Genomic DNA, 27,670 nt, shown 5'->3' on the forward strand with positions numbered 1-27,670 from the left:
ACTAAACCTCTGGCATACGCATGGTTCGGGAAGGGGTCCCACCATTTTGTTGTATTGTACACATTCTTACCCAATTTTTATACAAGATGTTGTATAAAAAAAGGGCACATCAACTCAATTTCTCTTTTCACACACTCTTTCTTACCTGTTTCTCTCTTCGCAAATTCTCTTCCAAACCAAACACACCCTAAATGATGTGCCTAAATTGTTTATAGATAAGACAATTTTTGGTAATTTTTTGAGCTTAATTAAAGTAAATTTTAATTCATTTTCAATAAACAATAGGGCAGGAATATCTACAAACAAAGTTATCACTTGTCTCAAATGATGTTATATGTAACTGGTATAGTCAAGTAGATTCCATTTTGGTTTATATGATATTGAAGTCAAAGAATCACAGCTGCTTAGGCGTGGCTCAGAATTTAAAATTGAAGTGGGAATTTATACGACTTTCTCAAATTCATATTTCCATTTTTATATTAATTCAAAGTAGTTAATGTATATTATTCGTCCTAACACCCTTTTGCATATTTATTCAACACATCCAAATTCTTATTCTGTGTGTTACACAATGAAACCAATCATCAAATTCAGATTATCACTTTTATTCTTGTTACTTGTCTCGCAATCCATCACTTCAGAATCAAAATGTAACAAAACTTGTGACTTAGCTTTAGCTTCCTATTATATAAGGCCAGGTACAACCTTGGCAAATATTTCAAAGGTCATGCAATCCAATGTTGTTTCAAAAGCTGAAGATATTTCCATCTACAACATTTACACAATACTAAGCGTTGATAGTGTCCAAGTCTATACAAGATTGAATGTTCCATTCCCTTGTGATTGCATCAATGATGAGTTTCTTGGTCACACATTTCTCTACAAGCTTCGCCATGGAGACTCCTATGCTTCGATTGCTACGACGACTTTTGGCAATTTGGTCACCGAGGAATGGATCGAGAGAGTCAATGTTTATCCTCGAACCTATGTTCCTGATTCTGTCATGATTAATGTCACTGTTAATTGTTCCTGTGGGAACGGAGAGGTTTCAAAAGATTATGGTTTGTTCATTACATATCCTCTTAGACCTGACGACACTTTGGAATCCATTGCTAAGTATACCAAGGTTAAGGGTGAGTTGCTGCAGAGGTACAACCCTGGTGTCAATTTCAGCCAAGGAAGGGGTCTTGTTTATATTCCAGGGAAAGGTTACATTTTTTATTTTACTGATATGGAAAAAACTACACTATATTTGTTAATGTATATACAGTGTAAACATGTAAAATTTAAATAGAAGGCAAAATTGAAATTTGTCAAAAATATATTAATTGCTTGACCATATTTTCCAATTTATGCTACAGGTAGAATGAAGTTGATGACCATGTTTTATTAGTGAACCTGAGACTCTAGTTTATAATGGATGAGTAATCAATAAATGATAATATTACATCTAACTTTTTAATTGTTTGTTCCTCTATGTTATTGAAAAATGCATTAAGTGATGTTTTTTTGTTTATTGATGGATCTGTTTGTATTTTATGTATGACTATTTATTCTTTTGTTTTATTTTTTATTCCTTTAATTTTGCAGATGAAAATGGAGTTTATGTTCCCTTGCCCTCTAGGTAAGTTTCATTGTGTTAGCCTTACCTTTCATACTTATTACTCACAGCAATGAAAATTCATTTTTTTCCATTTCGTTTCCCTTCTTGCAGAAAAGCAGGTTTCACCTTCAAACTTACCAGAGAATTGGCTATATTGATGACTATTTATTTTTGCATGTTCATAGTCATATGAGAATTCAAAGAAAGCTAAGTGCCTCTCTGAACTTTAATTTCTATATATATATAATCAGGTCACTTAGCTAGAAGTTTAGTTGCTGCTGGAATATGTATTCGAGGAGTATGCATGGTTCTGCTATTAGCAATTTGTATATATGTTAGATACTTTCGCAAGAAGAATGGAGAAGAAGAGTCTAAATTGCCACCAGAAGATTCAATGTCACCTTCAACTAAAGATGGTATATGTACAACTTTCGTACTCAAATTCCTTGCATGACCCTTACCTCTTAAATATAGTGAATGAACTGTTCCATTATTCATGAGCTCAACTTATTTTTAAAGTGTCTAGTGAACAACAATGGACGAAGAGGGTTGATTAATCGCTAAACTTTCTCGACACAATTACTTTCCTCCAAGACGGGTTAATAACTTATTGAGCAATGGGATACGCAGATGAACCCAACAAATAAATATTCATATTGTTATAATTCTGTAAAGAAAAAACAGGTTGTTATAATAACAGCATAATACAAATTACCTGAAAAATGATAAAAGTGGTTAGTTTTCTACCAACGTTACTTTATACTGTGAAATTACCTTTTCATTATATTCAATGTACATATTTATTAAAAACTACATTTCGAATATATTCTTCGGCAACTCAAGGTAAAACAAGGGTCAAGATTGTAGGTTGTACATATTTAAGTATTATTACATCCACAAACAAAAATTATTCGGGTAAAAAAAATAAATAAATGCAGGTACTTTAATTATTTTAAATATACACATGATTTATATGTTCCTAAAAATGATGTGTCTAAAATTAACAAAGATATTTTATGGTTAATTTATTGAGCTTAATTAGTTAAAGTCATTTTTTAAAACGAGACATTGTAGTTGTTAGATATAAATAATTTCCTTTTCATCAAAGTTTGAATAATTGAGTTACCTAACCCAATATCATGCTTTATTCTTAATAATTCAAATGTTTTTCATATATATGGAATCAGTGATGGTATTAATTAGTTCCCAAACTAATTTTTCATATATGTTTTTGTCTCTGAAAGTTGCTTTTTTGTCCATGTTTTAGTTTTGGTAATTAAGTTTGTTCATATTAATTAGTTCTAATGTGTGTACTATATAGATCATACTAATTTTGTTCCCAAACTCATCTTAGTTAGGATCTTTGTATCTACTATAAGATTAATCCTTGTGTCGATATAAGAATATTCGTCATGTTATCAACTATCACAATATTGTATTGGTGAGATCATATAAGATTTGATGTCAACATCTTCTTCAAGGTCTCAGGTTCGATTCTCCCCAGTATCAATTTACATGAGCTAATTTAGCTTCTTAAAAAATAAAATCAAACAACTTTTACATAGACTCAAAGTGAAAACTTGGATATAAAGTATCCTTATACTACTCTTTAGTCTTGATTAGTCTCTGCAAAGATATTTATATGTACTTTGTATTATCATAAGAACATTCATTGACATTTTAAGTTAATGAATTACTAACATGTCAACTCTTATTCTAGCCAACAGTTACTTTGTTCCCTCCACATTCTCTTTGAAATAGTCAAACGTATCCAATCATGCATGTCTGTTCTGATCATAACAGCAAAAGCATGTGTATAGAAAATTGATAGTTGAATTAGAGTCATTTTCCATAAAAAAATATTCAATAAGTGTGACATTATTTTTCATATGAATTAATCCATTTTTTGCTGATTTGAGATTCTTTCTTTCTTTGCTTCTTGCTTTCCTTCATCAGCCATTATTTTTGTTTTCTCTTTCTCTCTCTCTTCTTGATTCAATGAATCTCAAAAATGGATTACTATTGTTCATTCTGTTTCTGGATTGTGTTTTTTTCAAAGTTGAAACCAAATGTGTAAAAGGGTGTGATGTAGCTTTAGCTTCCTACTATATTATGCCATCAATTCAACTCATAAATGTATCAAACTTTATACAATCAAAGATTGTTCTTACCAATTCCTTTGATGTTATAATGAGCTACAATAGAGTCGTAGTATTCGATAAATCTGGTCTTATTTCCTATACTAGAATCAACGTTCCGTTCCCATGTGAATGTATTGGAGGTGAATTTCTAGGACATGTGTTTGAATATACAACAAAAGAAGGAGACGATTATGATTTAATTGCAAATACTTATTATGCAAGTTTGACAACTGTTGAGTTATTGAAAAAGTTCAACAGCTATGATCCAAATCATATACCTGTTAAGGCTAAGATTAATGTCACTGTAATTTGTTCGTGTGGGAATAGCCAGATTTCAAAAGATTTTGGCTTGTTTGTTACCTATCCACTCAGGTCTGATGATACTCTTGCGAAAATTGCGACCAAAGCTGATCTTGATGAAGGGTTGTTACAAAATTTCAATCAAGATGCCAATTTCAGCAAAGGAAGTGGGATAGTGTTCATTCCAGGAAGAGGTATGTATTTTCTCATTTTCTGCCAACTGTGGTTGGCACAGATGGTTTGAACTTCTGTCACATCCGTTGTAACTTTGATAAGTCTGAAATTCCGCAGTTTGTAGATTATTGGTAAATTCCATTATAAATGTTTAATGCGATTTGGTGATTCTTATCAAAAGTACTTGTATAAGTATGCGAGTTAGATAAAAAAAAATTATGACCATCTTGTTCTCGTGGAAATGGACTCTGATAATTCATAAAGTCTAGCCAATGATTGTAACAACCAGGTTTTGAACTTAGTACTTCCAATCAACTTGACCTTCACCGGACCTCATTGACCACTCGAGTCGAACCATTTAATTTCAGTTAGAGTATATTTAAATGCTAAGTTACTCTATTATTTTTCAAAGTATATACATGGAATAAATTGAACTATGATTGGGTTTAAATTCAGGTTACATTTTTTATTTTACTGATATGAAAAAAACTACAGTATCTTTTTATAGAAAAAAACTACACTATATTTGTTAATGTATATACAGTGTAAACATGTAAAATTTAAATAGAAGGCAAAATTGAAAATTTTCAAAAATATATTAATTGCTTGACCATATTATCCAATTTATGCTATAGGTAGAATGAAGTTGATGAACATGTTTTATTAGTGAACCTGACATTCTAGTTTATCATGGATGAGTAATCAATAAATGATAATATTACATCTAACTTTTTAATTGTTTGTTCCTCTATGTTATTGAAAAATGCATTAAGTGATGTTTTTTTGTTTATTGATTGATATGTTTGCATTTTATGTATGACTATTTGTTCTTTTGTTTTATTTTTTATTCCTTTAATTTTGCAGATGAAAATGGAGTTTATGTTCCCTTGCCCTCTAGGTAAGTTTCATTGTGTTAGCCTTACCTTTCATACTTATTACTCACAGCAATGAAAATTCATTTTTTTCCATTTCGTTTCCCTTCTTGCAGAAAAGCAGGTTTCACCTTCAAACTTACCAGAGAATTGGCTATATTGATGAATATTTATTTTTGCATGTTCACAGTCATATGAAAATTCAAAGAAAGCTAAGTGCCTCTCTGAACTTTAATTTCTATATATATAAAATCAGGTCACTTAGCTAGAAGTTTAGTTGCTGCTGGAATATGTATTCGAGGAGTATGCATGGTTCTGCTATTAGCAATTTGTATATATGTTAGATACTTTCGCAAGAAGAATGGAGAAGAGTCTAAATTGCCACCAGAAGATTCTATGTCACCTTCAACTAAAGATGGTATATGTACAACTTTCGTACTCAAATTCCTTGCATGACCCTTACCTCTTAAATATAGTGAATGAACTGTTCCATTATTCATGAGTTCAACTTATTTTTTACCTCCCATAGGTGATAAAGATAGCTATAGTGATACTAGATCCAAATATATATTGGTGGACAAATCACCAAAGTTCTCATACAAAGTACTAGCCAATGCTACAGAGAACTTCAGTTTGGCTAAAAAAATTGGTCAAGGTGGTTTTGGTGAGGTCTACTATGGAGTGCTGGGAGGCAAGGTTTGTTATCATAACTTTGTTAGTTTTACTTTGCAATTAGTGGTATGAGTCGGGCGTGCCTCAAGGGACGGAGTTCATATTCCCTCAAAGGCGGTTCTAAAATGACTATTGATTCCACTGTAATTTCTCTCATTTTCAATGGTATATATAAAATCATACCATATACAGGAAAGGTGCTATGCACCAGATTTCATCGAATTTGTTATAAACTTATTCTAACAAGCATAGTATAGTGAAGAGCTTTTTCTTGTTTGTAACAATCCATTCCACGTGCCTATTTCAACTTATATGTTATTTCATTAAGTAAGCGATCTTTAATTACACAGAAAGTTGCAATCAAGAAGATGAAGACGCAAGCAACAAGAGAATTTCTTTCTGAACTGAAAGTCTTAACAAGTGTTCGTCACTTAAACCTGGTAAATTTTCAAACATATAACATTTTTCTTTTAGCTTTTTCTTTATAAAAATGATTGTTTCTTTATTAACTTTCTTCAGTAACTTTGTTGTTTATACTATATTCTCTAATGTAATAGTAATTTTGTAACCTATATCTATCTGTTGTTATGTCCATATAGGTACACTTGATTGGATATTGTGTTGAGGGATTTCTATTTCTTGTGTATGAATACATGGAAAATGGAAACTTAAGCCAACATCTACATAATTCAGGTGATATTATTAACACATTAAAAGTATCAATTTTCAATGATGTTTCATTAATTTGAGTACTTTTTGCAGAGAAAGAACTGATGACCTTGTCTAGAAGGATGAAAATTGCTCTGGATGTAGCAAGAGGCCTTGAGTATATTCATGATCATTCGGTGCCTGTATATATCCATCGTGACATAAAATCAGATAATATTTTATTAAATAAAAACTTCAATGGGAAGGTATAATACTATGCCTCTTTTGTTAAAGCTTCTTAATATTTATTATTTTCCTTATTGAGATAATTGTAGTAGATCATATATTATTCTTGTTATCACAGATTGCAGATTTTGGATTAACCAAGCTGACTAATATCGCAAATTCAACAGATAACACTAATCACATGGCAGGCACATTTGGTTACATGCCGCCCGAGTATGATGAATTCTGCCCTTTCTTTTTATGTGGTTGATTGCTATCATATCTAATTTGCAGTTTTGAAATCAAAGATCCGTTCCTTAGTTTCTTTCGAAGGATATAGCATCTTTCCCCGTTTGCGTTTAAAGAATATTACCATGATAAATCCACCTTATTCTTACTACTAATCAATTATTTGTAACTAACGACACTACAAGATAATTGAGATCTAAAGAAAAAAGTTACTAATTAAATTTAGTAACATTTGAGCAATTGTTAGGTATAGTCCGTGTTACTAAAAAGTTTCAGTAACATTTTATAGTATTATCAGTAACATTTAAAAACTATTTCATATTTATATTTTCGTAACACTTTTTGTATTACTAGTAACATCAAAGGGAAAAGTAAAAAGTAGTTCACTTCCTTAGTTTAATTCTACCATTAACTTTTGTGCAGAAATGCATACGGGCGTATTTCTCGCAAGATGGATGTGTATGCTTTTGGAGTTGTTCTTTATGAGCTAATTTCTGCTAAAGCAGCCGTGATCATGATCGATAAAAACGAGTTCGAGAGCCATGAGATTAAGACCAATGAATCTACTGATGAGTACAAGAGCCTTGTAGCTTTGGTAATTGATAGTTAATATCCCACCATTTTTTATCCTACATTGATAACCTTATTTATATAGTTATACATAACCATTGAGTACCTAAATATATGTTCATATATAATGCGTGTTTTTTCTTAAAAACTGTTACGTATGGCAGTTTGATGAAGTTATGGATCAAAAGGGAGATCCTATAGAAGGTCTAAGAAAGCTGGTGGATCCAAGGCTAGGAGATAACTATTCAATTGATTCCATTAGCAAGGTATTTATTTATAAATCATAGCCATTTTTATTGTTTCTGATTTCTGTATCTGACTGGCTTGACCTTTTTTCCACTGGCAGATGGCAAAGCTTGCCAAGGCTTGCATAAACCGAGATCCGAAACAACGTCCAAAAATGAGAGATGTTGTGGTTTCTCTTATGAAACTAATTTCTACTATTGATGATGAAAGTAGGACAGATAGCGCAGAGTTGAGTCTTGATGTGGAGCATGATTCAAATTGAAATGAAGAAGTTCCAATGTGAAACTTAATACTATTCTACTATGCACTTGTTGTTGTATAGCTTAATATAAGAGAAGAACAGAAAGAAAAAAAACACAAAGCCAAGTACATGAGATTGGATAAAAAGAATCTATGTATCTTTTTTACACGCTTTAGTTTCTTTTTTATCTAAAATGAATCTTAAAAACACACATTTTTCAACGTTTTTTCTATTATTTTTGTTGATGTACAACATGTTCCTTTTTATTGATTAAATCCAAATCTGTTTCACTAAATTATGAGCCACGTATAGATATATTGGATAAGACCGATATGAATTTCAACAAACACAATATATTGAGAAGTGTGTGTTGGTAGAAAAGGTAATTTAATATCATGAAAACTACATTTCGAATATATATATTCTTGCGCAACTCAAGGTAACACAAGGGTCAAGATTGTAGGTTGTACATATTTAAGTATTATTACATCCCCAAACAAAAATTATTCGGGTAAAAAAATAAATAAATGCAGGTACTTTAATTATTTTAAATATACACATGATTTATATGTTCCTGAAAATAATGTGTCTAAAATTAACAAAGATATTTTATGGTTAATTTATTGAGCTTAGTTAAAGTCATTTTCTAAAACGAGACATTGTAGTTGTTAGATAAATAATTTCCTTTAATTTTCATCAAAGTTTGTAAATAATTATAGGGCAGGACACATATGTCCATCAATTGATATATATATATCTTTTGTAATAACGATCTTATAGAAGAATCAATATCTACAAAGAAAGTTATCACTTGTCTCAAATTATGCTTTATGCAACTGGTATTGTCATGTAGATTCCATTTTGGTTTATATGATATTGAAGTCAACGAATCACAGCTGCTTAGGCGTGGTTCATAATTTAAAATTGAAACTATGGTGTTTGTTGGAATTATGAGAGGACAGACTGTGAAGTGGTTGCACAGCTACCGACAGGGTTGCCATTACTGATGCAAAGGATTAAACAATAGAACATTTTCAATCAACTTAATCTATGTTTGACATCACGCTCGATGTGTCAGAATCACGACGACCCACTGTAATTTTTAAAAAAATTACATTTTATAATTTTTGTAGAATCACGGTGTATCACAGTGATTTTGACATACCCACTGTAATACCAAACATGCACTTGCATTCTTTCTTCCGTTTGATGCCAAAAATGGTATTGTTTATAATACACTTAAAATAATTCATATCCAAGTTGTTGTATAAAAAAATAAACAATGTGATTTCCCAAAAAAAAAAAATAATAAGTGATTGGCATGCAACATCAGATTTTGTTGTCCAAGTGGTCACATTTGAAATATTTGAGTTTACATTTTTCTCACTAATATCTTTATATTGAACTTCAATCTGTCTAGCTATAATCAAATGGTTGACTAAAATGGTTAATAAGCTTCAATTAAATTCAAATTATTTGAAAGAACTTGAATTTAAATCTTAACTTGAACATAACCCCGAAGTGGATGATTTACCCAAAAAAATTACCTAACTACTCTAATAATCATTTTAACAATAAGAGTATTTTACTCAAAGAAATTTATATAATCACAAAATCCTAGTATACTCAATGATTTTCTTAAAAAACTATTATAACCAGAAATGACAATATGAGACAAATATAATTATTTTAATAAAAATATCTAAATTAGAATTATTTGAAAATGTAAAACTATATTATTTTTTGTAGTTTTCCAAACTTTATTAAGCATCGTTTAATTGCACACAAAATTTACTCCAATTTTTTTTAGTCTCTGAAAGTTGCTTTTTGGTCCATGTTTTAGTTTTGGTAATTATAATTAAGTTTGTTCATATTAATTAGTTCTAATGTGTGTACTATATAGATCATACTAATTTTGTTCCCAAACTCATCTTAGTTAGGATCTTTGTATCTACTATAAGATTAATCCTTGTGCCGATATAAGAATATTTGTCATGTTATCAACTATCACAATATTGTATTGGTGAGATCATATAAGATTTGATGTCAACATCTTCGTAAAGGTCTCAGATTCGATTCTCCCCGGTATCAATTTAAGTGAGCTAATTTAGCTTCTTAAAAAATAAAATCAAACAACTTTTACATAAACTCAGTGAAAACTTGGATATAAAGTATCCTTATACTACTCTTTAGTCTTGATTAGTCTCTGCAAAGATATTTATATGTACTTTGTATTATCATAAGAACATTCATTGACATTTTAAGTTAATGAATTACTAACATGTCAACTCTTATTCTAGCCAACAGTTACTTTGTTCCCTCCACATTCTCTTTGAAATAGTCAAACGTATCCAATCATGCATGTCTGTTCTGATCATAACAGCAAAAGCATGTGTATAGAAAATTGATAGTTGAATTAGAGTCATTTTCCATAAAAAAATATTCAATAAGTGTGACATTATTTTTCGTATGAATTAATCCATTTTTTGCTGATTTGAGATTCTTTCTTTCTTTGCTTCTTGCTTTCCTTCATCAGCCATTTTTTTTGTTTTCTCTTTCTCTCTCTCTTCTTGATTCAATGAATCTCAAAAATGGATTACTATTGTTCATTCTGTTTCTGGATTGTGTTTTTTTCAAAGTTGAATCCAAATGTGTAAAAGGGTGTGATGTAGCTTTAGCTTCCTACTATATTATACCATCAATTCAACTCAGAAATATATCAAACTTTATGCAATCAAAGATTGTTCTTACCAATTCCTTTGATGTTATAATGAGCTACAATAGAGACGTAGTATTCGATAAATCTGGTCTTATTTCCTATACTAGAATCAACGTTCCGTTCCCATGTGAATGTATTGGAGGTGAATTTCTAGGACATGTGTTTGAATATACAACAAAAGAAGGAGACGATTATGATTTAATTGCAAATACTTATTACGCAAGTTTGACAACTGTTGAGTTATTGAAAAAGTTCAACAGCTATGATCCAAATCATATACCTGTTAAGGCTAAGATTAATGTCACTGTAATTTGTTCATGTGGGAATAGCCAGATTTCAAAAGATTATGGCTTGTTTGTTACCTATCCACTCAGGTCTGATGATACTCTTGCGAAAATTGCGACCAAAGCTGGTCTTGATGAAGGGTTGATACAAAATTTCAATCAAGATGCCAATTTCAGCATAGGAAGTGGGATAGTGTTCATTCCAGGAAGAGGTATGTATTTTCTCATTTTCTGCCAACTGTGGTTGGCACAGATGGTTTGAACTTCTGTCACATCCGTTGTAACTTTGATAAGTCTGAAATTCCGCAGTTTGTAGATTACTGGTAAATTCCATTATAAATGTTTAATGTGATTTGGTGATTCTTATCAAAAGTACTTGTATAAGTATGCGAGTTAGATAAAAAAAATTATGACCATCTTGTTCTCGTGGAAATGGACTCTGATAATTCATAAAGTCTAGCCAGTGATTGTAACAACCAGGCTTTGAACTTGGTACTTCCAATCAACTTGACCTTCACCAGACCTCATTGACCACTTGAGTCGAACCCTTTAATTTCAGTTAGAGTATATTTAAATGCTAAGTTACTCTATTATTTTTCAAAGTATATACATGGTATAAATTTTGAAGTTTTATGTAGTTATTGTTTACTTTGCAGATCAAAATGGACATTTTTTTCCTTTGTATTCTAGGTAAGTAACATTGATTATCTCAATTTTCATTTTTGAATGATTTATAGAAGAAGTAAATATTGCTTCATATAATTTGGTTATATTTTTCTAACTTTCATTTTCTTTTTATTTTTCCATTCTTGCAGAACAGGTTTGTCTTTTGCTATTAAGATGATTATTTGTTAGCTTGTTCACAAAAATATGAGAATGGACAAAAGGTCAATGCTTCCTGTGAGCTTAAATTTGGTTCAATATAAGCAGGTATTGCTAAGGGTTCAGCTGTTGGTATAGCTATGGCAGGAATATTTGGACTTCTATTATTTGTTATCTATATATATGCCAAATACTTCCAAAAGAAGGAAGAAGAGAAAACTAAACTTCCACAAACTTCTAGGGCATTTTCAACTCAAGATGGTAATATTTTTAAACATTCATATTCTAAGTTCTTATTAAAAATATTTCTTTTAACCTATCTTATGATATAAGTATTTATTTCAGTATTTGAGAGAGCTTGCGAAAATAGCTTATAACATGTTTGTTTCATTAAACTGTATTTATTTCATTAAATAGTTTATACTTGCTGATTTTTGTTTATGTTATTGGTGAAGCCTCAGGTAGTGCAGAATATGAAACTTCAGGATCCAGTGGGCATGCTACTGGTAGTGCTGCCGGCCTTACAGGCATTATGGTGGCAAAGTCGACAGAGTTTACGTATCAAGAATTAGCCAAGGCGACAAATAATTTCAGCTTGGATAATAAAATTGGTCAAGGTGGATTTGGAGCTGTCTATTATGCAGAACTTAGAGGCGAGGTACGAAACTACATGAATTTGTTTAATAGAGTGTACTTTGATTTTAGTTTTGAACAAGTTCTATAAAATATTTTCAAAAAACTTTTATTTTTTGTCATAACTTGGAAAGAAAGTAAAGCCATTTTTTTTTCCTTCACGTTTTCATTGATTTCCTCTCATGCAACTTATTGTATGCAGAAAACAGCAATTAAGAAGATGGATGTACAAGCATCGTCCGAATTTCTCTGTGAGTTGAAGGTCTTAACACATGTTCATCACTTGAATCTGGTATACCATCCTTTTAAAAATCTTAAGCCATATATAATATATTTAGGAGATATAATCATTTATTTTTATATATGGTTTGAAGAATCATCGTTTAACTACAAAGCAAATAACCAGTGTTAGTTTTGAGAACATAAGAACTCTATAACTATCAAGCAAAACATAATCTGTAGTAGCTGTTTACAATTATCTGTCCTACACAGTTAGCGAATAATTTGAAACACACTGCAGAACATTATTTGTATGTACTTCTTGATTTTGTACATGTTTGTATACTTTTTGTATAATCAGTTTTGTATTTGTTCTAGATATTACTCTGAATTTGCCTAAATTTTATGAACAATGTAGGTGCGGTTGATTGGATATTGCGTTGAAGGGTCACTTTTCCTCGTATATGAACATATTGACAATGGAAACTTGGGTCAATATTTACATGGTATAGGTAAGATTAACAAAAATGTGCTAATATTTTTATGTGATTTTACAATATTGTCAAACAGTCATTAATGATGGTTAGATGATTTCAGGTACAGAACCATTACCATGGTCTAGTAGAGTGCAGATTGCTCTAGATTCAGCCAGAGGCCTAGAATACATTCATGAACACACTGTGCCTGTTTATATCCATCGCGACGTAAAATCAGCAAATATATTGATAGACAAAAATTTGCGTGGAAAGGTTGCAATTTGACCAATCTTAATGATCTATATTATAAATTTTAATTTATCACTTCTTCTTTTACATTAATTAACTCTATGAATGGTTTTGAATTCAGGTTGCTGATTTTGGCTTGACCAAACTTATTGAAGTTGGAAACTCGACACTTCACACTCGTCTTGTGGGAACATTTGGATACATGCCACCAGAGTATGATTCGTTTGTATTAAATTTTGAGTTTAATATTAGTACAAAAAGTACAACAAAAATTCAGTGATTCATTCACATTTCACAATACATATGTCACTTTGTTATATTATAAAATGGGATATGACCAGATGATTGTACAATTTTTTTTATAACAAATGATATTTGTATAACCCTTTTAGTATGTCCATGGATTATAAACTATCTTCAACTTTCTTAATTGTAGAAAACATGTTTGTTTATTAGCTGTTTTTTTTCTCTGTTGCAGATATGCTCAATATGGCGATGTTTCTCCAAAAATAGATGTATATGCTTTTGGCGTTGTTCTTTATGAACTTATTACTGCAAAGAATGCTGTCCTGAAGACAGGTGAATCTGTTGCAGAATCAAAGGGTCTTGTACAATTGGTAGGTCTAGATACCATATTTATTAAGAAAACACTCATTTCATGTATATTTTTAGTAAAATATTTTTAAGTTAGTAATTATGTACATTTTAAATTCAGTAAACTGAATGCATTCACTTAAACCAGAACAAAAGTTATCCTTGATTATTTTGTATTGCAGTTTGAAGAAGCACTTCATCGAATGGATCCTTTAGAAGGTCTTCGAAAATTGGTGGATCCTAGGCTTAAAGAAAACTATCCCATTGATTCTGTTCTCAAGGTGGGAAGCATTTTTTCTTAGCAAAAAATTGAATGTTATTTCTTTTTCTTCTCAATTTGCATTATATACCAACAAAAAAAAAATGCATATTTATGTGGTATAGCCTTTCAAATCATTGTAGTACATAAGCAAAGTTCATGTTATTAAAATATAATTAAATGTATGCAAAAGTGTATAGTTTGTAAAGTTACTAAACTCATTTGTTTTAGCACTAGATTTTGTCATTGAACATAACTTAAGATATGTGAATATTTGAATTGCAGATGGCTCAACTTGGGAGAGCATGTACGAGAGACAATCCGCTACTACGCCCAAGCATGAGATCTATAGTTGTTGCTCTTATGACACTTTCATCACCAACTGAAGATTGTGATGATGACTCTTCATATGAAAATCAATCTCTCATAAATCTGTTGTCAACTAGATGAAGATTTTGTGTGACAAATTGAATTGTGTTTGTTAAAACATGTAGAAAGCATACAACAAATGGTTTGTACTTTACTTGTATATGAAATATTGCAGTTGGAGAGTTTTTACTTTTCTTACCTCAATTATCCATCTTGAACATTGTTTTGTATGTGGCAAGAGTTCAAACACTGGTGTACTCATTGAAAAGTTATGGTGAGAAAATCACTGATCAGATGATTCTTGAGAAGATAATGAGAACTCTGTCACCTTCCATTGATCATGTCATCGTCGAAATTGAAGACTCAAATGATTTGACAACATTAAAAATTAGAGATCTTCAGGGATCATTTGAGGATAATTTTGGAAAATTTGAGGACCAAAATGCAAAATGTGAAAAATTATAACAATGAAGAAATTTGAAATTCTTTAAATTTAACTTCAACAAATACTTCATAAATTTCCATCATTTTAAAAATTCTTCAAATTATTATCCAAACAATGGAATTCACCTCAAAGTATTTCAATTCCCTGAAAACATTCCACATCCAAACACATTCTTTGTGTTTGGATGGGGTAATTGAGAAATTTTGAAGAATTTAGAATTCTAGTTAATTCAAATTATTCAATTAAATTGTTTTCATTTCTAAATATTATTGTTTGGATGGAGTAATAAAAAAAAAAAATTATTGTCATCATTTTTGGGCAACTTTTATAAATTTTATTTTTTTGGCCAAATTTGAAAAATGAAATTAGGGGCCAATTTGCAAATTTCAAAAATATTGAGGGGTCAAATTATAATTTTCAGAAAATTTGAGGGGTCAATTTGCAATATTTTATAAATTATTGGGGCCAAATTGAAAATTTTGAGGACCATTATTTGAAAAATTATGAAAATGAAGAATTTTGAAATTCTTTAAATTTAACTTGAACAAAATACTTCATAAATTTCCATCATTTTGAAAATTCTTCAAAATATTATCCAAACAAATAGATCAATTCAGCTCAAAGTATTTGAATTCCCTCAAAACATTACATTCGAAATCCAAAATTAACTATGTCGGGTCTCTTGACTTTTGAAACTATCAAAATCTATTATGATAAAATTTTCTCTTTAAACTTCTTTGCAAGTCCCTTAAGCATTAGTATAAGATAAAGTTGATGTTGTTGTTTAAAATAAAACAAAAATATTATAGATTCTGTAAAAAAACAAAAAAAGATAAAGCTGTTGTTTTGCTTTCCGAATTTAAATTTAAAATCATCTTCTTTTTTGAGGTGAATTTTAAAATCATCTTAGCGTGCATGTATGATGCTTCACATTAATCACATTGGTTTAGACTTGCAATCAATCAATAATCAATGTATATACTTCTTCAATCCCATATATACATGATTAATTAAATGGCTAGTGACAGGCTTAATCAGATATTCTTTTCTTCATACAAATGATAAGGTATTGTAAAGAAGTATGGAAGGAACTTGGAAGGAAATATAAAATGTAAGATATATTTCTTTGCATTAAGTTATTTAATTTACTGTTAAAAGAAGATTATTCCAATTTTACTTTGTTTTGGTAAAGTAAGATAAAGAGAAGATTCCAATTAGACATTAATAGTTTTACAGGTAATGGGGTGAATATTTTAGTTTTGCTTTCAATATACGTACTAAAGATGAGATTCAGAATATTATATGTTAGCATAGCTAGTATATATGCATGTTAAGACATGAAGATATAGTTAGATAGATTCATAGAACTTATATCTTAGGCATACATGGAGTTAGAAATGAAGTGGCTTGATCAAATCAATGAGGAGATCAAGAACAATGGTCCTACAATAGCTTATGAGAAGGAACAATGGGAGAAGCCTTCAATTTACAAAGTACCCTCACAAGTCACGGAGTTGAACAAAAATGCCTTTAAACCCCAAGCAATTTCCTTTGGTCCTTACCATTATGGGGAGGAAAATTTAAAGCTTATGGAAAAGCACAAGCATCGAGCCCTCCTTCATTTTTTAAAGAGGTGTGGAAAGCCCGTTGAGTTGTTATTCCAACGCTTGAATCAAGTGGCTAAAGAGTTGAAAGACTCATATAAGTCACTTGATCCAATTTGGACAAACAACACACCAAAATTCATTGAAATGATGATTCTTGATGGTTGTTTTATTTTGGAGATTTTGAAAGTGAATTATGAATCTGAAATTCTGGTTGACTATGATAAGAATGATCATGTGTTTGGTGAACATGGAAAACTTCATCTTACGCCATATATCAAACGTGACATGCTTATACTTGAAAATCAGATACCTATGACGGTTCTTCATATATTAACCAAGTTTGAAACCAACGTTGAGGAGGTAATATTAATTAATGTTTTTTAGTAAATTAAATAATTATAGCAATATTTTACAAATTAAGTACTTTGTTCGTCCCATATTTGAAGGTTTCATTTTGAATTTGACGTATATTAAGAAAAATTGATATTTCATAAAAAAAAATGAAAATATAATTGTTGTGTCCATTTTGTGTTTAAATATAAATATTAGATTGTACTACTTGTGTATGTGAATTTAATTTTACTTTTCATATTTTAAGACAAGTAGTGTCAATTAGAGTTTTCATTTTTTACAAATAGTATTAATTAAAGTTAAATTTGAAATAAAATAATAAATAAATCTAGTGGCTTAAAAAAGAATTTATCTTATTTTTTAGAGAAAAAAATGAACTTATCTTTAAGAATACGTTTTTAACGGTAAATATTAATACAACAACAAAAATAATCAAGTTTTATCCCATTAAAAGAAATCGGTTACAAGAATCAAATTACAACATAATATTTAGGGGTGGCAAAACGAGTTTAACCCGTTGAGTCGGCCGTTTAGCCCACTATTATGGATGGGCTGAGCTGAAATTTCGAACTCATCCCTATAGTTGGCCCGTCTCTTCAGCTCGTTGAAAAAAAGGAACGAGGCAGGGACGGGACGGGCCGACTTGCTAACTTGGAAACTTGTTATTTTTATTTTTATTTGTTGAATGGGTTAGACAATATTAAGAGTGGGCAGACACAATAATCCATCATAACTCAAATTTGTCTCATAAACTTGTTTTTACCACAAGTTTAGTTGCTGCTAATATTATTATTTTTAAATATCAAGCTTGTTTTTGCCATAAATTTATTTGTTGCTGTTTTTTTTTTTAAAAAAAATAACAACATATTTTTTATAACAACAAAATTGTTGAACTTGTTTGAAAAATTGCATTGATTTCAACAACATTTTAATTTTTAAAAAGTTAAATTTATCACTTTTCACCATTTTCCAATATTATATTTTTATTTTTATCCTTTATCCAATGCCTCAAGGGCAATGATTAGCATTCTCCTATCATTATTAATTGAGCTATACAATACCACTTATCAGTGCATTTAATTATTAACTTTACATCATAAGCTTTTAGACACACTATACCTATGTTTTTTAGACACATGACCTATGCTTTTTCTTATTATTGAGGGCGTGAGTAAAGTACATTTTGATGATTTCATCGTATCAAAAGATGGTCTTCATTTTTCGTAGGTGAGATTTTCAAGCCTCCCTTTAGTTACCCGTCTACCCTCGTTTCAACAGTTTATTCAACCACTTGAAGCATACCCCTTTGACACACAAATTTTCCTTTGAATTTTTATACTCATGAAGGACCATTCAAATTTCAATAAATAACAAATACCATTATTTTTCCTATTCAATGATGTTTATGGCTATATAGAAGTGTTGGTTGATATTATTCTAATGCTGCAATTTGATATGCAACATACAGGAAGATCATCGTGAGTCGTTAAAGGAGAAAATCATAAAATTTCTTGACCCATGGCCATCCCGAATCATTAAGAATACATCCTTGTTCAAGACAAAAATCATAAGGTTGGGGAAATGTACGCATCTATTGGACTTGTACAGGAAAAGTATGATACAAGAAAACGCAAGCCACACAACACCCTCGCTCAGACCACCAATGAGAAATTTGTTAAATTGTGAGGAACCAGACGAAGATTATATTATTCGATCTGCAAGAGAGCTCCAAGAGGCTGGAGTACGCTTCAAGAAAAGCGATTCAAGGAGCCTCAAAGACGTTTCCTTCAATCGAGGTGTTCTTAGGCTCCCTGCCGTGAAATTAGATGACAGCACAAAATACATTTTCCTTAATCTCATTGCATTCGAACGTCTCCATGTTGGAGCTGGTAACGAGGTAACATCTTTTATATGTTTTATGGACACCATCATCGACACTGCTCAGGACGTTCCATTTCTTAGTAGAAGTGGGATCCTAATCAACGCTCTTGGGAACGATAAACTTGTGGCCAAATTGTTCAACTCATTGGCCAAAGAAATCTCCATGGATCGCAATGGTGAACTTGATATGGTGATGACGAATATGAAGTACTATTGTGAAAAACCTTGGAAAAGTTGGCGTGCAAGTCTCATTCAAACTTATTTTAGGAACCCTTGGGCTATGGTGTCTCTTGTTGCTGCTTTCTTCCTTTTTGCTCTTACTATTATTCAAACTATATACACAGTTGGTCAATTTTATCAAAAGGATTGCTAGCAACACAGTATACCCTTTTCGACACACTCTTTTTATGGTTAAAATTCACATGCCTGGATCACATCAAATTATAAGTCCCATATAGATATGGTGGGAACAAAAAATTGTTAGACACTAAACGTGGACTATAAGGAATTCATTTCAAGTTTCTTTTATTTATGTCAAGCTTTTTTATTTGTAACTTAATTTAGAATTGCTTAATTTTAAGCATCTCCAATCCAGTGCTATGGATTTGTACCCATTATTATATGAGCTATCTATCTATTAGCTATCTGTACCGGTGTTTTAATTTCCATGGTATCGTGAGTCTTTCGTGAATTGGCTCACACTTTTGTTTTCTCTTGCGTTTTACTGCAACTTTTGGTGGAATCTCCTTGATTCACTCTACAATTTCCTTCTTTTTCTGCAATTGCACGTAATTTGTGTTTCTTGCTTTTTTCAACGATCTTCGTCATCTACCTTGAAGCTTTCTTTGAATTTCCATGGCACGCAATACTACTTCTACGAGTGCCAACAACAGCACTACTTTGACAGACCCTTCACAGAGTACTACCTCATAGTACTATGTTTATTCTAGTGATGGACCTAATTCTGTTACGGTTACACCTCTCTTGGATGGAAGCAACAACCTTGCTTGGGCTCAAGCAATGCGTTGTGCTTTAGGTTCTAAGAACAAGTTTAAGTTCGTTGATGGAAGCATTATAGTTCTTGTGCGTCTTGATCCAAATTCCAAATCGTCAAGCTTGGGAACGATGCAATATTTTGATTCACTCATGGATTGCAAATTTCGCGAGTCCTTAAATTTCACAGTCAATTGTTTTCATTGAGAATGTTTTTTGATGTCGGGATGAAATTGAAAGAATGTATCTCAAGATTTTCCTTTTTTGCATTCTCACGATCACAATCTTGTGTGATACATGTGATTTTGCTAGACATAAAAAAGCTTCCATATTCCCCTAGTATAAATAGGCCACTTCTAGTTTTGAATTACTTTATGTAAACATTTGGGGTCCTTTTCAACAAAAGAAGGAGATACTTATCATTTGATGTGTGTGTGTGTGTGTGTGTGTGTGTGTGTGTGTGTGTGTGTGTGTGTGTATATATATATATATATATATATTGTCAAAAAATATATATATTTACTATTTAATCTTGAAGTAATATCATGAACTTCCTTTCTCTTTGTTATAGTTTTTATAGAAACAAAATACATTGCATGGATTCAGGGGAAAACACAAACGTATAGAACAAGAACAAGAACTTACCTCTTTACTTTGCTCCATGAAGTGATTTTGGATATTTCAGGTACATGTGTATGAATGAATGAATGAATGAATCTTTTTATATAATGGGGTAAATATTTTTTTCAGTGATTTTGTAATTAATTATTTACGAAAATATGGCTTATTCAGTTTTGAAATCCAAAGAAGATAAAGAGATTGCACAACTAGAAAAATGGAAATTGGAGACGGTCGAAATCCATCTTTAAAAGATGAATTTTCCGTTACTAAATCGATTAGAGACGACTCTTGATTTGTCGTTGATTTTGTAGTCGCTAAGCAATATGGACACGAATTCCATCTCTGTAGATTCCGTCTCTAAGAGTGATGCTAAATGGTACGAGGGCTTCAACGCACGAAGTTGCACGACTTGCTACACTACAAGCAATTTACTTTATTATTAAACTTATTACTAGCTTATTGGTGCTTTTGTGTTCTTATCTATAACATATAGTAAAAAAAAAAAAAATTGTTACCAAAGAGATATCATACACATCTAAGGATATCCACCTTTCCACATGTCAATGGTAAGATGAGACAAAGACATGCATGATTTGGAAAATACACAACATGGAAACGTGTCTTTGCACTTCAGAGACATATTTAGCCACCTTGACTCAAATTAAAATTAAGATAAAATACCAAACTACAATTATACGTTGATTTGTGCAAATTTGACGACAGAATTTGTCGTGTACTGTAGCATTTTCCTTCTAGATAATGTATAGTCTATAGTACCAAACAAACAAGATTTCCACCAAAGTTATTCAAGTAACTTCGGTGAGTCGACCTTTGCAATCTCAAGAACAGCTACAAGCCTGCAACAACACCAACCAAAATGAATGTCATTTTCAATACCCTAATAAAACCAAAAAAGGAAAGAAAGAATAAAAGCAAACAACAATGAGCCATACAGACTTGATAAGGCATATACCCGACAAAAAGGTATAGGTGGTCACTGATACCATTTTTACCTGTTTTCAGGGTGAGATGAAAATAGATACTGAGAGACTGTGATGAGCCAATACTCTCCCATATTTCTTTCATTGCCTATTTCATGTCCTAAAGTGTCGTAATTATTATATTTATTTTAACAATCTTAAAATATATAAAATAATAGTTCAAATTAAGTTATTATACACTATATGATAGAATAAATGATTTAATAATATTTGTGCATTGTTGTGATTAATTCACACCGCGACAACCACAATCTGTAACGCAACATCCGTAACACTCGAAATCGCAACAACCTTAACGTGACCGCGATCAAAACTGTTGGAACATTGATGTGATGTTGGATGAAAAATTGAAAGATTAAACACCAAGTAATTATACTTTGATCTAATGTTGTGTGAATTGAAAAAATAGAGTGTGGGGGTCCCGCATAAAATAGAACACACACATTAGTAGTGTTTAAATTGTGGTATTTAATTTTAAATACTTGATAATGATAAAAATAATAGTAATTATTATTTTTATTTGAGAATATCACTTTCCATAAATTTAGTTTATGGTGGTTGTGATAAGAATAATAATTTAATTATTATTATATTTCATTCATTCAAATCCAATAGTTTGTTACCTCCACTTTTGTGGATTTGTTTCTTTTGATCCTATCCACAAGTGTTGTTGAACTGATTAATGGATAAAACTCCATTTTAATCTTATCCATTAGAGTAATTGTTGTCGCAATTTTTGCTAAAACAGTTACAGAATCTCTATATAAATAGAGGACTCCACTCAGTTCAAAAAACACCAAAGAGTTTCATTGAGTTGTCGGGAACTCTTTCTCTCTTCTCTCTTTCTTGACTTGTGTTGACGAGTCTTTCTTCTCTTCATCTCCTTTTTCTGTCCCTTCGGATTTAAGAGTGTTCTTAAGACCATAGTCCCTTTTTCGGTTTAATGTCCCTTCAGAATTAAGAATGATCTTAAAAACATAGTCCCTTCGATAATATATGTCCCTTCAGAATAAAGAGTACTTTTAAGATCATAGTCCCTATTTGGAAGAACAATGTCCCGTCGGAATTAAGAATGATCTTAACAGTATATATAAAAAGTATTTCAATATTTTTTATTTGAGAAGAAATGGTGGTATCACCATATTTGAGTGGTCGTAGTACCATATTGATAGTTTGGAGAACTTAAAGTTAGAATGGTGTTAACACCATATTTGAGTGGTCTCAGCACCATAACAGAGTGGTAATATTAAAGTGGTTTCAGTATTAAAGAGTGGTCTTAGTACCATATTTGAGGGTGTAATTCTCGAACGGTTTTCTATAGTACAGTATTAACCGCACAGTTGCAGCTGGGCTTGTTTTATCCTGGAGGCGGCGTGGTTGATAGTCTGCCTTGCACAATTTTAGGTAGTGCCACGAAATGTCTTAAAGAGAGCGACCTGGTCGTGACTCAACCTAGTAACAACTTCGGTAGATAATAGAATTTGGAAATCCAAATATAACAGTTTGGAAATCCAAAAACAACAGAAACCACGACAGTTATTTAAAACCCTGATTGTATGTATGACAGATAGACTATCAAGTAATAAACTACATGGCAACCATAACAACAACTCTGACTGCAGCGTGTTATGGTCAGTTGCCATATTTTCAAGTTCCCTCACTGTAAAGCAAATTATAGTTTCGAAACTTAACTTCATAATAATGTATATACCTGCCCCAACTGTTCATTGTACTAAGCTTGTCCTTGACTATGTAAATGATGGTGAATATCCAGCTCAATACCCCTGCTGGACATGAACATAAATACATTATGAGTTATAAAATTTTAATGCATGACATTTGGACCTAACATACATGTATAAAGATTGCAATAATGCACATCATCAATTACATGCATGCATACATGTATATACTCCTTTTAAAAAATAAATGGGTGTATTCTAGCAAATGCCTATAGGATTTGCTAGAACACACCCACTTGCTTTTTCTAGAAGGTGTGTTATAGCAACATACACCTTAAGGTGTATTTATTAACTTTTTAGTTATAACTTGCTAAAACACTCCCACATAAAAATTAGTGGGTGTGTTCTAGCAAATCCCTATATATATATATATATATATATATATATATATATATATATATATATATATATATAGGGTTGCTAACACCCACCCAAAACATTAAGGTGCAAGTTAATAAGCTACATCCACTTATTTTTTTATCAAAATGTCATCTTCTATTAGGGGTATTTACCCTTTCAATATATCAACCAATCAAAATGCAATTTACAAATGTAACATTAAATGTCAAATAACTGAGTCAATTTTTCTATAAAAAAAAATCAATTTTAATAAGATAACTTTTAATTTTGAGTTAAATTTGTTTTTGGTCTCTACAAATATACCAACTTTTCATTTTAATCTCTCTAAAATTTTCCTTCAACTTTTAGTCCTTATAAAATTTTTAATCACTACTTTTGGTCCCTCTTTTAAATAAACTCATATGTAGAATTAGTATTTTTGAATAAAAATTTTCAAAAAAATTCATAATATTATAAGAATCTCTCCCTAAAAAATTAGAATTTTTTAACAAAACATGAATTTAATATGAATTTGTACATTTATTACGGTTAAAAATTCATATTAAATTTGTGTTTTGTTAAAAACTTCTAACTTTTTTTGCGAATTTATTTTACAATATTCTACACATTTCTGCACAATTTCATTAAAAAATACAAAAAAAAAAATAACTTAAAAATAAGGACTAAAAGTTGTGACTAAAAATTTTATAGGGACTAAAAGTTGAAGGAAAATTTTAGAGGGACTAAAACGAAAGGTTGGTATATTTATAGGGACCAAAAACATATTTAATCCTACAATTTTTATTTAATTATATTTAGGTAAACAATTTTAATTAATTTACACTATAGGGCTTGTAACAATTAAAATTTCACATCAAATTCAACCCATCATATACGTTCATAAATTTTGTTCCATTCCAAAACCTAGAACACGCATAACGTGCAATTTCCTCTTCATTTTTCTTCCCATTTTGATTGTTCAATTCTCTCGTTCCAGAATTGTCGTTGTTTCCAATTATCGTGAGAATCGTTGTCGTCCATTTGATTCCAGACATCGTGAGATCGACATTCTTTACAAAAGCTATATCCACGAATTAACGCTCACCTTATGAAATTCATGTTTGTATTAGCATTATTATTTATTTATTTCACTTTGTCTTCTCTTCCATAGCTTTAACCGATCTCACACCGTGTTACAATCTCAACAAATGTTCATTTCGGCAACACAAAATACACCAGAAACAAAAACAAAATAACAACACAATATAATGATTTGAATAAAACAAATTCCAAAAGTAAATTTAATAATCGATATTGTACCAAAAATAAAATTAATAATCAACGCATCGAAGATCCATTTATCTTAATCAAACGCAAAATATGTGTGATAAAATACTATTTTATATAATCTCAAACAACTCAATCAAACTCAAAACCCAAATAAAAATGGAAGCATCATTGGAATTCATGCCAAAGTTGAAAGCCACCACTTTCGCATTACAAGTGTGAAACGGTTGCAATCAAGTCACGATAGTAGTGAGAAAGAAACGAAAATGAAAAATTAAATCAAGAAGAAAAATCAAGTCACGATACCTGATGTGATTATTGAAACAACACCGATTCTAACAATGTCTAGAATCAAAAGGACAACAACGATTCTCACGATAATTGAAAACGACGGCAATTCTGGAACAAGAGAATTTAACAATCAAGATGGGAAGAAGAATGAAGAATAAGTTGCACGTTATTGATGTAGTATTTTTCTATCAATCAAAAGTAAGTATTTTTGTGTATATCGTCTCCACAAGGACTAGCGTGATATTAAAGTCATTCAACAATCAATATTGTTCTAAGTGTATGGATTTAAAATGTGTGTTTGTGTAAACTATATTAACTATTTGACATAAAATAAATAGAGAAGAGATAGGGTCATTTCGCTTGAGGTCAGAGACACTCAACCAAGCGTAACAACTACAATCTCACGATCAAATAACAGATTCTAGCTTTTTAAACTATATTATCACAATCACTCAACAATATCATTCGTGTCCAAATGATATCGTTATTTCTAAGGGATCGTTTAAACATCGATTTCCCAAACATTTAAACGATCACAAAGTCGATTGGATAGCTTAATCGACGATTTCCCAAACGATTAAATTACCCAAAAGCATTAAGTTCTAGATTAAAAGTGATTATCAAATATTAACATTCATGTCTAGAGTGATAACTTAAGATAGATTGTTATTCTATTTCTAGATTCAAAAGTATGTGTCCATATCATTTTGAATTTCAATAAAACATTAAATGCAAGAATAACAACAATATTGAATAAATAGCTAGAACCATATATTAAATGATCAAGAGTTTACATAATGGCTTGTTTGAATACCTCAAAACCCACAAGGGTAGATGTAGCTACATATATCTATGATAGCTTTGCAAAGGATGAAGAAAAGATGAAGATTCCATCCTTGACTCATGATGTCTCAATAAATCTTGGGTTGAATCTACACCTAACACCTTGTTTTGTGTCTCTCTAAAAATGCTCTCTTTCTCTAAGAAATCAAAAAAATCTCAAAAAAATGTGATAATGTGCTTGCTGCACAAAACCGTGTTGCTCCCTGCCTAGTTCCTGTGCGGCTCTCTTTGTTATTCCCTCACTTCCATCTTTTTGTTCCTCTCGGGTCAATCAATACCCAATTGGGTCAAAGCCCATTTGTTTTTTTCTGATACCAAAACAAGTTGCACGTGTGGCCATATGTGCTAATTAAACCATGCTATTTGTAATTTTTCCATTACTATTAGCACTTAAATGTAGGCTACACCTTTGTTATATCATGTAGTCATTGATACATAGAAATAATAGGTAGTAATATATTAATTGACTCAATAAATAAATAAATGAAAATTTATTTAAAATGACTCTAAATTAAATACTAAATGAATAAAAGTAGACTAAAATTTAATTAAAAAGATTCTAAAAATGTGATATAACTGACTGTTATCAGTTATGTGTGTTCTAGGTTTTGAAATTGAACAAAATTTATGAACGTATGTGGGATGTGTTTGGTAAAAATAAGCTATAAGATAGCTGAAATCTGGAAAACTAGCTTATAGATGATAGCTTATAGCTGAAAAGATGGTTTATTAAAATTGAAGTTTTTGGTAAAATTAGATGTTGAAGTGGCTGATAAGTATAAAATGACATATAAGGACATGTGTGTGTATATATATATATATATATATATATATATATATATATATATAGAGAGAGAGAGATATTTTTCTAATGTATTTATTTTTTAATATTTTAATTTATGGTTAACTATGTTTTGCATCCCTATAAATATAAAAACTTTTGATTTTAGTCTCTAATAAAATTTCACTGACAATTTTGATATCTGCTTTTCTTTTGTACAGAAGAGGGAAAAAGCTCATTGATCTCTACTTTTATGAATCTAAAAAAAAATAAGAGGAAAGTGGAAAAAAATGTAAGCAAGAATATATAAAATTTTACAACATACCGTAGGCTAGTTATAGTTAAATATAAAGCATTTCTGTCAAAAAAAACATTTCTTTTAAGAAATATATATAAACCGTTCATTAAAAAATAAAATAAAGCATTGCAGTTTTTTTCAAAAGAGAAAACGTGGCAGTTGTTTTATTAAACAATAAGCTATGAACTTGGCCGTTATTTTTTAAGCCATGAACGTGTTTTATTAAAAAATAATTAAATTAAATTAATAGGGTTAAAATTGAAAGAAAATATAAAAAACTACGAGCTATAAACTCAAAAGCTACTTGAAATAACTTCTCAAAAAATGCTATAAGCTAATGAAAAAAGTTTTTTACCAAACACATTTTATTATAGGCTAAAATGCATTTTTGACCTTCTATGTTTGGCTCTGTAGCAATTTTGGCCCCTTATTAAAAAATATCACTTTCCAACCCCCTAACTTCACCCCCTTTTGCAATTTATAGGCCCCCTCTAATTTTGACCCGGTCAAAGGCCACTTGTAATTTAAAATAAAATAAAAAATAAAAAAAGAAATTAGAATAATTAATAGCCTTATGATTAAAATTTAGTGGTCAAGATTAAAAGTATTCACATGCTCCCTCTCT

The 27,670-nt window shown here is 30.7% G+C and overlaps 2 protein-coding genes, 1 long non-coding RNA gene and 1 pseudogene across 4 annotated transcripts; 3 read left to right on the forward strand and 1 right to left on the reverse strand.

Annotated features, from left to right (window-relative positions):
- Window positions 1–532: 532 nt before the first annotated feature.
- On the forward strand, window positions 533–8,171 carry LOC11425717 (lysM domain receptor-like kinase 3). 2 transcript variants are annotated; one of them, XM_024784662.2, is made up of 12 exons: window positions 533–1,208; window positions 1,591–1,624; window positions 1,715–1,722; window positions 1,855–2,019; window positions 5,620–5,786; window positions 6,113–6,202; window positions 6,362–6,455; window positions 6,525–6,676; window positions 6,775–6,869; window positions 7,308–7,479; window positions 7,619–7,720; window positions 7,801–8,171. In XM_024784662.2, exons 1-12 carry the CDS (start codon window positions 572–574, stop codon window positions 7,960–7,962), a joined length of 1,878 nt encoding a protein of 625 aa, XP_024640430.1. In that variant the 5' UTR covers window positions 533–571; the 3' UTR covers window positions 7,963–8,171. The 2 variants fall into 2 exon arrangements, with proteins under 2 accessions (XP_024640430.1, XP_024640431.1); XM_024784663.2 differs by lacking the exons at window positions 533–1,208; window positions 1,591–1,624; window positions 1,715–1,722; window positions 1,855–2,019 and adding exons at window positions 2,830–4,238; window positions 5,083–5,116; window positions 5,207–5,214; window positions 5,347–5,508.
- Window positions 8,172–10,101: 1,930 nt separating this feature from the next.
- Window positions 10,102–14,903, forward strand: LOC11432868 (lysM domain receptor-like kinase 3; annotated as a pseudogene).
- Window positions 14,904–16,368: 1,465 nt separating this feature from the next.
- Window positions 16,369–19,493, forward strand: LOC112421819 (UPF0481 protein At3g47200). Its single transcript, XM_024783690.2, has 2 exons — window positions 16,369–16,977; window positions 18,437–19,493. The coding sequence occupies exons 1-2, from the start codon at window positions 16,396–16,398 to the stop codon at window positions 19,220–19,222; spliced, it is 1,368 nt and encodes a 455-aa protein (XP_024639458.1). The 5' UTR covers window positions 16,369–16,395; the 3' UTR covers window positions 19,223–19,493.
- A 1,482-nt stretch (window positions 19,494–20,975) lies between these two features.
- On the reverse strand, window positions 20,976–26,506 carry LOC112421708 (uncharacterized). Its single transcript, XR_003011918.2, has 4 exons — window positions 25,938–26,506; window positions 25,139–25,231; window positions 23,176–23,248; window positions 20,976–21,320 (listed from the first exon to the last, which is right to left on the reverse strand). It is a non-coding gene; the product is annotated as an uncharacterized lncRNA (long non-coding RNA).
- Between the last annotated feature and the right edge of the window lie 1,164 nt (window positions 26,507–27,670).

The sequence above is a fragment of the Medicago truncatula genome, chromosome 5 (genome assembly GCF_003473485.1).
Source record: "Medicago truncatula cultivar Jemalong A17 chromosome 5, MtrunA17r5.0-ANR, whole genome shotgun sequence".
Lineage (NCBI taxonomy): Eukaryota > Viridiplantae > Streptophyta > Magnoliopsida > Fabales > Fabaceae > Medicago > Medicago truncatula.